Genomic DNA, 12,712 nt, shown 5'->3' with positions numbered 1-12,712 from the left:
CCTCCTTCAAAAGGAAGAAACAAACCACTTTTATCCATTTGAGTTGTAAATGACCCATAAAAGTAACCAGCGAGCATTTTATAAAGTGATTCATCATGGAAGCAGAGCAACTCACTCAACTTTGAAGGACATGCAGTGACTACTTTGCCCTGTGCCGCTGTTTGATGTGGCACTTTTTTGAGGGAAGGCTGGTCTGGCTGCATTTTCCCATGAGTGTCTCTTGTCATCTCCCCACTGTAAAAGAATGAGCTATTCATCAGATGTTGACACTGAATGGTTGTCTTTAACAGCAGGAGAGGCGCAACAAAATCCCCTAAAACATCCGCTGTAAGGCAAACAGAAAGACAAAGATGATACGCAGATTTTCCACTGAGTCAACAGATGATGGGTGGCTGTCAACAAATTAATTACCGTTTCATCAAAAGCACGTGTGATGGTATTGTTGCATATTGTAAGGCATCAATTGATAATGGTCAAATTAAAATGAATGAATTTATATTTATATTTATAGTTATATTTATATTTATATGTCAATATGCGTGTGCAACCGTCCAAAAAAAGTCAATTGAAATAACTCATGCCATACCAAACCCCAAACTTGTTTCTGTTCCGTGGTTTTGGGTTTTGTCGGTACCTGTGTGTGTGTTTGGTAATATACTGCCACCTGGTGGAAGGTCAGGCAGCACCACTTGTATTGCTGTGCCGGAGTTATCATAAAAATACAAGATTATATTCGCCCCTTGAGGAAAGTAAAAACATTATTTGAGATAAAAATCCGAGTTTATGCACAATCTTTTATGTCAACGATTCTTAAACGTTTTACAGTGAGTATTCTCTCTGTCCACCTTTTAAGCTTAGTTGAAGACATTTTTATTCTTTAGCTTTTGACTCAACATGAGACTGCCGCTGTTCTTCTGGTCTCTACTGTATATTTATTTATGTGTTTTCATTTGTTGTTCTAATTTCCCGCTAATTTATATTATACCACATGGGAAGCGCTTTGGTGCAGTTCCAGCTGTTGTGAAATACGCTATATAAATAAAGTTGTATTGTATTCATAAAAAAGAATACAATGCAACTTTATTTATATAGCGCATTTCACAAAGGTGGGGGAAAAACATAAATAGATTTTTTTTTTAAATACAGTGCCTAAAATTTTCCCCCTATTCGGCAATCACCCACGTATTCGGTTATTTATTTCTTTAATGAACGCTGAGTTTAGAATAAATATCTGAATTTTGTATATAATTTCGCATTCCACGTTAAACACGAACACCAACAGGGACTATTATTCCGAAAACGACGTTTTCGGTCTGTCGTCTGTCTCCATGGTTACCGCACAAATAGCGTCGTGAATTGCACTTTTACGCCACTTGTCGCGCTTTACGCGTTGTTTCTAGGAAGCAGCCCCCCTTACGTCGTCCATTTGTTGCAATGTTTGTGCCTATGTAGACGGCGGCGATTCATCTTACTCAAGTGTTTGCTGGTGGGAAGGACGAGCGACTGGCAAACGGAGCAGAGTGAGAGACTGCCGTGCACAGCTTACTTCACCCTGCGGGGAAGTTTGGAGGACTGTCGGTGGACGCGAAGTTGCTCGCTGCTGACTCGTCCATGCAGTGGACAGGTGAGTACGCATTTAAACCTTCGTTGTTCTATCTTGGATATTTGTACCTTTGGAGACATTTGAGCTGTTTGAATGCAAATGTAATGAAACTTTACGGAGGTGGTGATTTCTTTTGTCTGATTCAGTTTTTTCCAACTTGTTTAAAGTGAAATACAACTAAATACAAATGTACTGTACTGATTAAAATGTGTTTAAACTGCTGTAACATTAACAACTATTTTTAAAGAAGAAAAAGTGTTTGTTTTTTACAACCTGCGCATTGTGCAAAAAAAATGGAATTTGAAGGGTTAAAAAAGAAATGTTTTACACTCAGAACAAATATTAAAGTTAAAATAAATAAGTTAAATATTTTTTGGATAAAAGATGATTCTGTATTCACATTTCATTTTTATTGCAGGCTAATAATATTCTTTGGTTGCTTGACTCTGAGCATCGATATTAATAAACAGAACTTTTTTACTTTTTTTTATCAGAGATGCAAGTAAATTTTTCTAAATTTTATGCACTAATTCTGAATCTGCCCAATTTTTTTCTCTACTACTCTTCGTCATCATCATCATAATAACATGATATGTAATATGTAATCTAGAGGAAAAAAGAATTAAGTGTTAAGTTCAGCACAAGGTGGAAATCAACCATACAAATAATCACAGCACAATGCGTATTGCAAAAGCTTTTATAGATCAATCTTTAAACATATAAAAAACCTGATGTGCAAAGAAAAAACTGAAGAATTGTTTAAATCAGTGTCAATAAAATTTGCTGTTGACCATTTTTATTTCTTTCTCGTTTATTAATTTATTTGTTTAGCTGCACTCTTTTATTGTTATGTAAGGAAATAGACTGTAAGAAGCACTTTTAACCAAGTGGACAATTAATATTTATGCACTGTAACAATGATGTTTTTTTTCCCCCCCCAGGTGTTAACCAGTCACTGCCTGATGGAGAAATATGAGAAACTGGCTAAAATCGGAGAAGGTTCTTATGGCGTGGTGTTCAAGTGCAGAAACAGAGACACCGACCAAATCGTCGCCATCAAGAAGTTTGTGGAATCGGAAGACGATCCCATGATCAAAAAAATTGCCTTAAGGGAAATTCGCATGCTGAAGGTGAGCAGATGATGAGATACATCATAAAATACTGTAGGGGGCGCTGTGTTTCAAGGACTTTGCATACAGTTGCACACTGAAATGAAACTGGAGTCTGGGGTTAACTTTTTCCAACTTTTAGGGGGAGCTGTAGCTCAATCTCAATTTATGTACTTCACATTGCCCATCATGGTTGACGCTGCATCCTCTGCTTGTCCTGCAGCAGCTGAAACACGTCAATCTGGTCAACCTGCTGGAGGTGTTCCGCAGGAAACGACGCCTCCACCTGGTTTTTGAGTTCTGCGAGCAGACGGTCCTCAACGAGCTGGAAAAACACCCACGCGGGTGAGTAATGTACAAAACCATTTTGGACACTGAAAAAAGATGCTCGGTTGAAGCTTACTTTCAAATAAAACTGCGTCTGTTTGAGTCGTCGTCACATTCATAAAAATTAATGATTAAAAGTTGCAAAAATGAAGTCATAATGTCATGATTAAAAAGCCAGTTTGATGAGGGAAGGAAGTCATTAAAATCTGAATTTAGTACAGCGTCATTCTCCCGATATTATAATGATCATTTTTATTATAATTTTTATTTTGAAAATGGTGCCTTCATTGTCGACAAAGTGAGACTATAGTCTTGAAGAACATTTTCTCCCCAAAAATATTATTTCTTTCATCATATGCCTTTTGTTAAAAGAAAAAAAGGACGTTATTCATGAAGGGATGCCAGATTCATGTGACGATATGTTGCAATCATGACAGAGCCTTTAATCGACCATAAGCTACATTGTTTTATTGTTTGATGCCAGTCGCCCGTATAAATAAATATATATGCACTTTTTAAAAGACACAACATAATTTATTGCAAATTATTTTGCGGAGCCGCAGGCCCTCAAATTGAGAACCATTGAAGTAGAAAATACAACCGCTGCTAAGTAATGAAAGTTAGTGCTTGGCTCAGTGTTTGCAATGTATACTTGAGTGTGTGTGGAAACCCGCTTATGTAAACTAACGTCACACACAAGTCATCCGTTTCCAGCCGTTCGACCTTTTTTTCCCCCGCGAGGCCATGAGGCAGAAACCGAAGCTGGACTTGGTAGCCACGACACTTGCTGCCTTTAGGGACAGGCTGGGGGTTACCATGGTGATGAACAGCCCTTCCTCTTTTCAAATGGAGTCGAAAGAATATTCAGTGTTCCTCCAGTTAATTGATTCTCAACAAAGGTTGCTGCCATCAGAAGTGATGTTTGATACTGATTTCCTTTCAGATCCGTTACTGCTTGTATCGGCGATACCGATACCGATACTGATACTTGTGTGCAAAGTGAGTCTTGGCTGAAATAGTTGCAGACATGACTCCGTTTACGCTCTGCCATTGTCTACCGGGTGACTGACGTACTGAACTACTACGATTCCGCATCATGCACTTACCCTGACGACAAAGTAGTTCCCATCAAGCACATCGGTTTACTTTTCAAGTATCAAAAGAATCGATATTATTGGTCTGACAATCAATTTTTAAAATAAAGGAGGAAACCCTCCTGTTAACGTTCCTTTTGTTGTTCTTCCGCAGTGTTCCAGAAGCTCAGCTGAAAAGCATCGTGTGGCAGACGCTACAGGCCGTCAACTTCTGCCACAAGCACAACGTCAGTCGACACAAGAAAAATCTAATCAATGTCTTGTCAAATGCATTGTTGATTTTTTTATTTTTTTATTTATTTTTAACCCTACCACCTGGCATTTCCCGACACAATCTTCGACACAGCCCTCTAAACTGATCTAACTTCATTGGTTATTGGCAGACACGGGAGACGTCACTTACTGTATGAGCAATTTAAGTCTGACTCAAGTCATGTGACTCCACTGGTCGTTGGCCAGTGAGCGTATAAATAGCGCAGCGTCGTGGTGTTGAGTATCAGCATTAACATGAGACGTGTGTTGTGTTTGTGTTGCAGTGCATCCACCGCGACGTCAAGCCCGAGAACATCCTCCTCACCAAGACTGGCGTCATCAAGTTGTGTGATTTTGGCTTCGCTCGCATTCTGAGTGGGTCCAGTGTGTGTGTGTGTGTGTGTGTGTAGCCGTTACGTGCATTTACCAACTCTAATGACTTATTCAGCACCGCCTCCTCACTTTCAATGCTTCACTCCGAGTCAATTAGTGCGACCCTGTGATCCGTGTGGACCGTCGACCGGTCCTGTGTTGGGTTTCCGTGTAGTGTTACCGTACATGCTGTCATGTCGACGCTCTGGACGACTTGTAATCCCTCCACAAGGTTGTCTTATTTAGTGCTCACTATGAACGTAAGCCGCTGTCACACTGCCTGTCAAAGCAGATTTTCTTTTTTCCTGTTGGAATGAGGAGAACGAAAACGACCTCCCAGTTTTGGGGGTTTTTGAGGTTGTCAAGGCCTATTCTGCTGGCCCAACATAATGAAAAAAACATGATCATATTCTTGACTTCATTGATGTCATATTATTTCCTAGTGCTTCATTTTTAGGTGAGAGTTTTTATCCAATCAGAATTGAGCTCACTCGTGTTGCCAGGTAGATTTCATAATACCAGTCGCACGCACTGTTCGTCCAAGGCCTTCAGATTGAATCGTGCAGGCTCTGTTCAGTGTGAGCGACGGGGGGGCTTTTACAGGTGATAGACAGTTGCGATAGCCAATCAGATCACGAGTAGACTCTAGTAAGGTGGAAAAAATTCTCTGGACCCAAACATTTGAGAAGCCCTCATCTACAACATGTACCGGATGGCAGATTTGGTTTTATGTGTCTCACATGTTCTTGTGTGCTCAGCGGGACCTGAGGACGACTACACGGACTATGTGGCAACCCGATGGTACCGGGCTCCTGAGCTACTGGTTGGAGACACACAGTACGGCCCCCCTGTGGACGTGTGGGCGCTCGGATGCGTCTTCGCCGAGCTGCTCAACGGGAGTCCACTCTGGCCCGGGAAGTCCGACGTGGACCAGCTCTACCTCATCCGCAAAACTCTCGGTACTCCGCGACCCGTTGCTTAAAGATTCCACATGTAAGACTGTGGAATTGACCCGTGATTCTTCAATCGTTGCAGGGGATCTCATCCCTCGACACCAGCAGGTTTTTCGGTCCAACCTTTTCTTCAGCGGAGTCAGCATTCCCGAACCTGACACCACAGTATGATTCACATCTGCACCGTACCTTTTGTTTATCCAAACATTCTGTACATTGAGGAGTGCTGATGTTATCACGCTCTAAATAGGAAAGTCTGGAAAAGCGATTCTCTGGTGCATCACCCCTGGCTCTTCAAGTCATGAAGGTACGTCCAGATCGTCCACACACATCCATATCAAATATCACGTTTTTCCAATATCGTGCGGCCCTAATCTGTATTTGTTTGTGCATAGTCATGCGTGGTGATGGATCCCTCGCTCAGGCTGTCGTGCGAGGAGCTGCTGGCGCTACCCTACATACACGAGGAAGGCGGCGCTGCCTGGACCCGCGAGGGCGAACAACGTCCCGCGAGGCGCCATGACAAAGGCCCTCGCCGCAGACAAACGGGGGTGAGTGGGATCAGCTGATATCGAGCAAGGGTTCTCAAACATTTAGGAGGAGCCCCTGCAGCAATATTTTTTTCCCCAAAAACCCCATAATCCTAATTTTAACGAAACATAATTACCACGTGTACATGTAAATGCCACAAATTTTCTTAGCAAAAAAGGCAACTTTTGATTTGGTATTTTTTTTTAAATAATCATGTATTTTTCAATAAAAATAAGTCATAAAATTTAGACTTATTTTTACAAAATAAAAAGTAAACAACAACCGTATGTACCCAGAAATTCCATTTGAATTTAAAAGTTGCCAAAGACAAAAAAAAAGTTGCGATAAGTAGAGAAAAAAAGTTTTAATGCAAGAATCGTCATATTTTTCAAAGAAAAAATCAGCTTATTTTGGCACAGATCACAAAATTGATACTGAATCTTATGCAGCTCATAGTGCACTCCTACCCCAGTGCGACAGCTCAAATTTAAGTGGAAAAAGTCTCAAAATGACAATTATACCATGTCTCTTCATGTGTCTAGGCTCAATACCTGCCACAATTAACAAACACCAACATGTCTCCGGCGCCGGATGTCAAGAAGCCCTCGAAGCACAAATATCACCTCCCCAACATTTAGCCAATAACCAGCAGCCATCTTCTTCTTCTTCGTGTGGGAGTGACATTCCGTTCCGGTAACACGGATGACACCAAGCTGTACTTCGGAAAATCACTTTTGACATGACAGTCGTACCTTGACATAAATTTGACATACAGGTGAGCTTCTTTAATCCTCTCTATAATAATTATTTTTTTACAACACAGAGCTATTTTTCTCTTTTTTAGAACATATAGCAAAATATTGTGGTGGTGTTTTTGGGGGCCTGGAATGGATTAGTGGAAATTCAATTCAGGCACTCAATTTCAGATCAAGTCAAGATTTCACCGAATTTTCTGGTGGTGCATTCAGAGACTGCACTTGAAACAGGCGGACGGTGATTTCAGGGTTCACAATCATAGTCAAAACTCACACATCGGTTTATTAAATCACCAAGTTTGCTATCATGTCATATTTTTATTACAATAGTTAATCCAATCATTCGGTTTGATTAAACATGTTTATTTTTAATGTGCTGAATGGATGTGACAAAAAAAAAAATGACGTCATGAATGTTACCAATGAGTCAAGCGGATGTAGTTTTAATAAAACTTGCCATGACGTGATGTTGATGTCTCACTATTAACAACAATCTTAGTCATTTCTGGGACCAATGACAAATTGATAGACCATATTGTTTTTTTTTCATTATTTGTTAAAATGTTTTTGGGTGACAAAAAGAAAATGCAATTTCTGTATACTTTCATATTCATCTTAGTGTGGTGGAAAGGACGTTTGGTGGCATTACAAAAATCACTTCAATGATTTTACAGTTGCCTCAAATTGACCGACCATCTCAGCAAAAAAAAAAAAAAAAATTAAATGTCTTCATTTATGTTAGTTCATCATCACATTTTTTACATTTGTAAAGGTAATGTAAAAAAAAAAACACTGTAGCAAAATTTAGGTTCTTTTTGCAAATAGAGTCGAAAGGGTTGTCTGAAAGTTGCAAAATCTAGCAACAAAAAAAAAAAAAAGTGCCTATGTGTTTTGAGACGCATGCGCACTCAATAATTGTGCGCGTTGCTAAATTAGAACCAGACACTCGATAATATCTGAATCACAACTTTATTTTTGGACATGAAGTCCAGAATGACTTCTAGATGAGATCAAATAGCACACAGATCTCATGCCCAAAGTGTCTAAATAATCAAAAGCGAGGCGTGGCGATGATGTTGTATTTACGAGGCACATTGGCGAAGCTGCTATACTCGGGACTCAGGTCCACGATGTCCGGTCCGTCGGTGTGAGAAAAAACAAAGTTTTGCAGGAGTGTCACTATGAAGAGGAAAAGCTCCATGCGGGCCAACGACTCCCCGACGCAAGCCCTTTTCCCTGCGGGAATGAGTCACAGAAACAAATAGGTGAGCGAACCTGAAGCGTGCTTCATTTCAGTTTGCCTTTCAAAAACATTCAACTGCTTCTCCTGTTCAGTGTCGCGAGTCCATCTCGAAAACGCGGACTTCTTCATTCCATGGACTGATCACCAAACAACTTCAGGGTGAGTTGAGTGGAAATCACTACACTGATCAAAAATGGCTACGTGGAGACGCGTCTTACCTGCGGAGAACGCAAGAAACGCCGGATTCTTCTTGAAGTTGCCATTATGGTCCAGGAAGTGTTGAGGGTTGAAGCTAGACGGTGTGGCCCACTGCTTCTCTTCCTTGAGCACCGAGTGTAACAATGGGATGATTATTGTGTCCTGTGGAAGGCAAACACACATTTTCATCATCATCATCATCGTCATCATCTGCTGCACGGAGACTCGACGCTGACCTTCGGAATGACGTATCCCTTGAAGGAGATGTCCCAGAGGGCGTAGTGAAAGACGCTCATGGGCGCGATGTCCATCAAGCGCTGGACTTCGTGGATGACGGCATCAGTGAAGGGGAGGGACTTCCTGTCCTCCATGTTGGGAGAACGCTGTCCGATCACAGTGTCAATCTCCTGCTGCATGCTCTCTGTCGGACAAAGAAAGTCAATCAGGGGCCGAATGCCAACTTAAACTACAGTAAAAAAGTAGGCTTATAGTTGTGTGTGTGTGTGTGTGTCTGACCTTGGACTTTGGGGTATTTGACAAGCACGTTGAGGGCAAATCGGAGTGTGGTGCTCGTGGTTTCTGTTCCTGCGATGAACAGATTGAGCACAGTGGACACCAAGTTGTTGTAGTGGAACTCGGTAGTGGAGATGTTTTTCTCCTAAAGTGGCAAAGCAAGAGGCCATGATTCTCCTCCCCCCAAAAAATACTAGTGTTTTGGACAGGGAAGCGGAGGATTTGAGTTGACACCTGATGGAGTCTGGCCAGGAAGCAGTCGATGTAATCTCTAGGAGACCCCGGGGTCAGCGTGTTCTGATGCTCCTCAATCTTATCTGTGATAAAAGCTCTCAGTCTGTCAATCCCGGCAAACCTTTCCTGGTGCTGACCAGGCAGCCACTGCATCAACCAAGGGCAGGCGTTGTATACCTGCGATGGAAAGGAACACCGTGAGAATTCTTCGTCGCCCCACTTGATTGCGAGCAACATCGGCAACTTTCCAACTAGCGCGTGACGACTTTTATATTTCAACTGTTTAATTACCCCTCGCTACCTTCGCTTTCAACCAATTTAAATCTCTTTCGCACACGCGCAGGTGCAGGCAAGCCAACCTCAGCAAAATATTCACTCCGGGTCAAAAGTGTGAAATTTAGCTGCAAAACATTTTGAGAAGCCTCAGTTTTCTCTCACATGTCCCCAGGGGCTGCTGCCTAATCGGACGTGATCCGAGATGATGTGCAGAAGCTGCAGGAAGTGCTGGTCGTGGTAAGCAAAGCGCTGACCAAACACCAGGCAGCAGATCACATTGGACACGCTGCAACTCAGGAAGAAGCTCGGGTCAAAGGGCGTGGCTGGAGAACACAAAAAAAGAAAAAAATACTTACAGTGGCACCTTAAGTGGGGAATGCTCCAATGTAAGAGTTTTTCCAGGTAAGAGCTTGTCAAGATTTTTCTTTTTTCAAGCCAGGTTAAATTTGGTTTCGTCCTAACACACAAATGTTGTCGTCTCAAAAAGTATTTATTCACAAACAAGCAAAACGAGGTGCGTAAAGGAATCAGAATATTCACCAAGTTTTACCACTTAAACGAACATGACGTGGAGTCCTACTTTCCAATTAGGGCTCTGGCGCCATCTGGTGGCATTTTAGGGCATGGCAGAAAGCGTCTCGAAATACGCCAAGCCGCGGATAGGCGGGCGTTCGCTGTCGTTAAACGGATAGGTGTCTACTACAAACCTTTGGAGATTTCGAAGCGGGCCACCAGATGTTTGCTCTCCTCCAGGATCCACTCCTCCATGCCCTTGCGGCCCATCCCGAAGTCACGGAGGGTCATCAGGGTGAAGCGACGCAACTGGCGCCAGCGCTCACCATTGCTGGTGCCCAAACCTTAAACGGCACATGTCATGGAGAGCTGAGTTTTTATTCACTTAAGACACATAATGTACAGTGGTGCCTATATGCAATGCAATACAACTTTATTTATATAGCGCATTTTGACAACAGCAAGCTTTCCATATGGTGTAATATAAATTAGCGGGAAATTAGAACACAAATTAAAAATGTTAATATATTTATCCATCCAGCTCTGGTATGGGTCATCTTCATACAATTTGATCATGGAAACGCCACGCATAAAAGAAAAAAAATGCTAAGCAGTTTTTAAGAATGGTTTCATATGGGTCAATGTCTCTCATGATGAATTCAGCCACACTTTAAGTCCTATTTAAAAATAAATAAATAAATATTGATGATTTCACAATTTCAGCATTCATAGTAAAGGCAGAGCAAACGGTTGTGGCCCACTGAAATATGCTGCTTGCATAACGGTAAAGATCAAAGTGCATAAGGGCTGTATAAAAATCCCATTGGGCAATTTATTTGTGTTGCCCTTTATACTCTGCAGATACAAGTACATGAATGTTTCCTAACCGCTCATTAAACCCATTACACTCTTGTCTTTATACAATTGTAATAACATTAAAGACATGCAATAGTTCAGACCCCTTCACAAATTCGTAGTTATTTCAGAAATGACAGTTTTATTTTTTTCTGTCTGCTACTGTGAATGCAGAATTACTACACTTCAGCTCACAGATCCCTCTGATGTATTACGACAACATAATGAGGCTCTCACCAGTGGCATTAACGGTAAAGACAATTTAGGTGACAAAGACACACCATTCGTGTAAAAAAAAAAAAAAAAAAAAATGTCTTATGACTCCAAGATGCATTTGCATTAATTTTCATGGGAAAGGCATATCAGGCCACTGGAGAAAAAAAAATATATCCAAACATGGAATTCACATCTTCAGAAAAATCATATTAAATATTATTTAATATAAAATATTTTTGTTATTGTTATTATTTTGTTATCTAAAAATACGATATTTCACGTTATATCATAGCTTTTGATTGGTCCAAAGCTAACATAGGCAGGCGTAATTAGTTACGTTTTATCGCCAAGCCCCATCGTAAGGTATGACCTTTTTCAAACGATCTAACAACAATTTCTTGCTTATCATTTTGTGGACCCCAAGTTACAGCTCCTGGGGGTTGCCACGGCAACAGGTTACCATAGCCTCTGGTGGCCCGCGTCATGAACGGAAGCTGTCTTCTTCCAGCAAAGTCATCCGCTTGGTCCACAAGCGCTTCCTTGACCGTGTCGAAACCAACCAGGACAACGGCTCTCTTCCAGCCCAGGTACACAGTCAGGACGGGCCCGTAGCGCTTACTCAGCTGCAGACGCGACACAAGTAGTCATTCCTATTCAGACATGTCACACACTACAGTAAGCAAAAAAAAAACGAAGACCCGCCGCACATCCAGTGATGCAGCTGAATGCGACTGAACTGTTGAGCGGTGTGCGGCGTTCTGCAACTAATTTGCACGAGTGGCGGACCATCAGCCGCTAGTTTAAAAAAATGCAATGTCATCACAAGACCCTTCACAACCAAAATATGTTTGTGAGCTCGAGCCGGCCCGCCGACGTTGCAAAGCCATATCAATGAAATATACTACAGTATTATGCATTATGTTTTGCATGATCACTTAAAGATCATCATGCATTTTAGCCTATTTACTGCCATTGACGGCTAAAGACGTCAAAGATCCATTTTTTTTTTCTTTTTTACTCGGCTGGTAATGTATGCGTTAATAAATGTACGACTAAAAAAGCAAAGTGTGGAGAGAGTCTGTCACCAAAATGCATGTGAGCTTTTGTTAAAAAAAAAATGAGATGAGTATATACACACAGGGAACATGTGTGCGTTGTTGTTGATGCAGGTGGTGCTCACCTCGAGGAAGGTTTTAAAAGGCGCTTTCTTGTTCAGCTGGTGCAGGTTCCCAATTAAAGGAAGACGAGAAGGGCCTGGAGGCAAAGGTGCTGTCAAATTGCTGTCCCGCTTCTTCTTCAGCAAGTACAGACACAGCAAAAGCACAATTCCGCCCAAAAGGAACCCAAGCTCCATGCTTGCTGCGCTCCACGAGATTCTGTCGTCTTGTAGTTGATCTCAGGTCAGCACTATATAACCTGCATGCACCTTTATCCCACATTTGCGCTCCACGGTGTATAAAAGCACAGACACACACACACACACACAAACAAAACAATCAAATCAGATAACAACAGTGTCTTGCACGTCAACGCCCACTTTCGGACTTTGTTTTACAAACATGCTATAATGATTATACATGTTAATATCACTCACAGCAGGCAGGTGACCCCACTGTTTAGTGCAAAAAGAGTGAAGAACATTTGGACATCGTTAAATGTGTGTGGTTA

The 12,712-nt window shown here is 41.6% G+C and overlaps 2 protein-coding genes across 5 annotated transcripts in view; one reads left to right on the top strand and one right to left on the bottom strand.

Annotated features, from left to right (window-relative positions):
- LOC148333130 (cyclin-dependent kinase-like 1) overlaps nt 1-7,463 on the top strand; it is a 34,363-nt gene extending 26,900 nt beyond the window's left edge. Inside the window, exons 1-11 of one of the 4 annotated variants that reach the window (XM_088300203.1) lie at nt 353-436; nt 1,453-1,624; nt 2,545-2,733; nt 2,936-3,057; nt 4,288-4,360; nt 4,670-4,760; nt 5,516-5,716; nt 5,793-5,875; nt 5,961-6,017; nt 6,106-6,261; nt 6,784-7,463. In XM_088300203.1, coding sequence (XP_088156329.1) covers nt 2,566-2,733; nt 2,936-3,057; nt 4,288-4,360; nt 4,670-4,760; nt 5,516-5,716; nt 5,793-5,875; nt 5,961-6,017; nt 6,106-6,261; nt 6,784-6,879 — 1,047 coding nt within the window. In that variant the 5' untranslated portion in view covers nt 353-436; nt 1,453-1,624; nt 2,545-2,565 and the 3' untranslated portion in view covers nt 6,880-7,463. Of the gene's footprint in view, nt 1-352; nt 437-1,395; nt 1,625-2,544; nt 2,734-2,935; nt 3,058-4,287; nt 4,361-4,669; nt 4,761-5,515; nt 5,717-5,792; nt 5,876-5,960; nt 6,018-6,105; nt 6,262-6,783 lie in introns of those variants that run through there. The other 3 variants (XM_088300204.1, XM_088300202.1, XM_088300205.1) reach the window with 3 other exon arrangements.
- Nucleotides 7,464-7,951: 488 nt separating this feature from the next.
- LOC148333129 (cytochrome P450 2C23-like) lies at nt 7,952-12,524 on the bottom strand. Its single transcript, XM_088300199.1, has 9 exons — nt 12,225-12,524; nt 11,505-11,667; nt 10,168-10,317; nt 9,623-9,783; nt 9,185-9,361; nt 8,954-9,095; nt 8,674-8,858; nt 8,458-8,599; nt 7,952-8,232 (listed from the first exon to the last, which is right to left on the bottom strand). Exons 1-9 carry the CDS (start codon nt 12,396-12,398, stop codon nt 8,048-8,050), a joined length of 1,479 nt encoding a protein of 492 aa, XP_088156325.1. The 5' UTR covers nt 12,399-12,524; the 3' UTR covers nt 7,952-8,047.
- Nucleotides 12,525-12,712: the final 188 nt, after the last annotated feature.

The sequence above is a fragment of the Idiotropiscis lumnitzeri genome, chromosome 7 (assembly GCF_059441095.1).
Source record: "Idiotropiscis lumnitzeri isolate Australia: NSW breed Sydney's pygmy pipehorse chromosome 7, RoL_Ilum_1.0, whole genome shotgun sequence".
Taxonomy (NCBI): domain Eukaryota; kingdom Metazoa; phylum Chordata; class Actinopteri; order Syngnathiformes; family Syngnathidae; genus Idiotropiscis; species Idiotropiscis lumnitzeri.
This window is presented reverse-complemented; position numbering and strand designations above follow the sequence as displayed.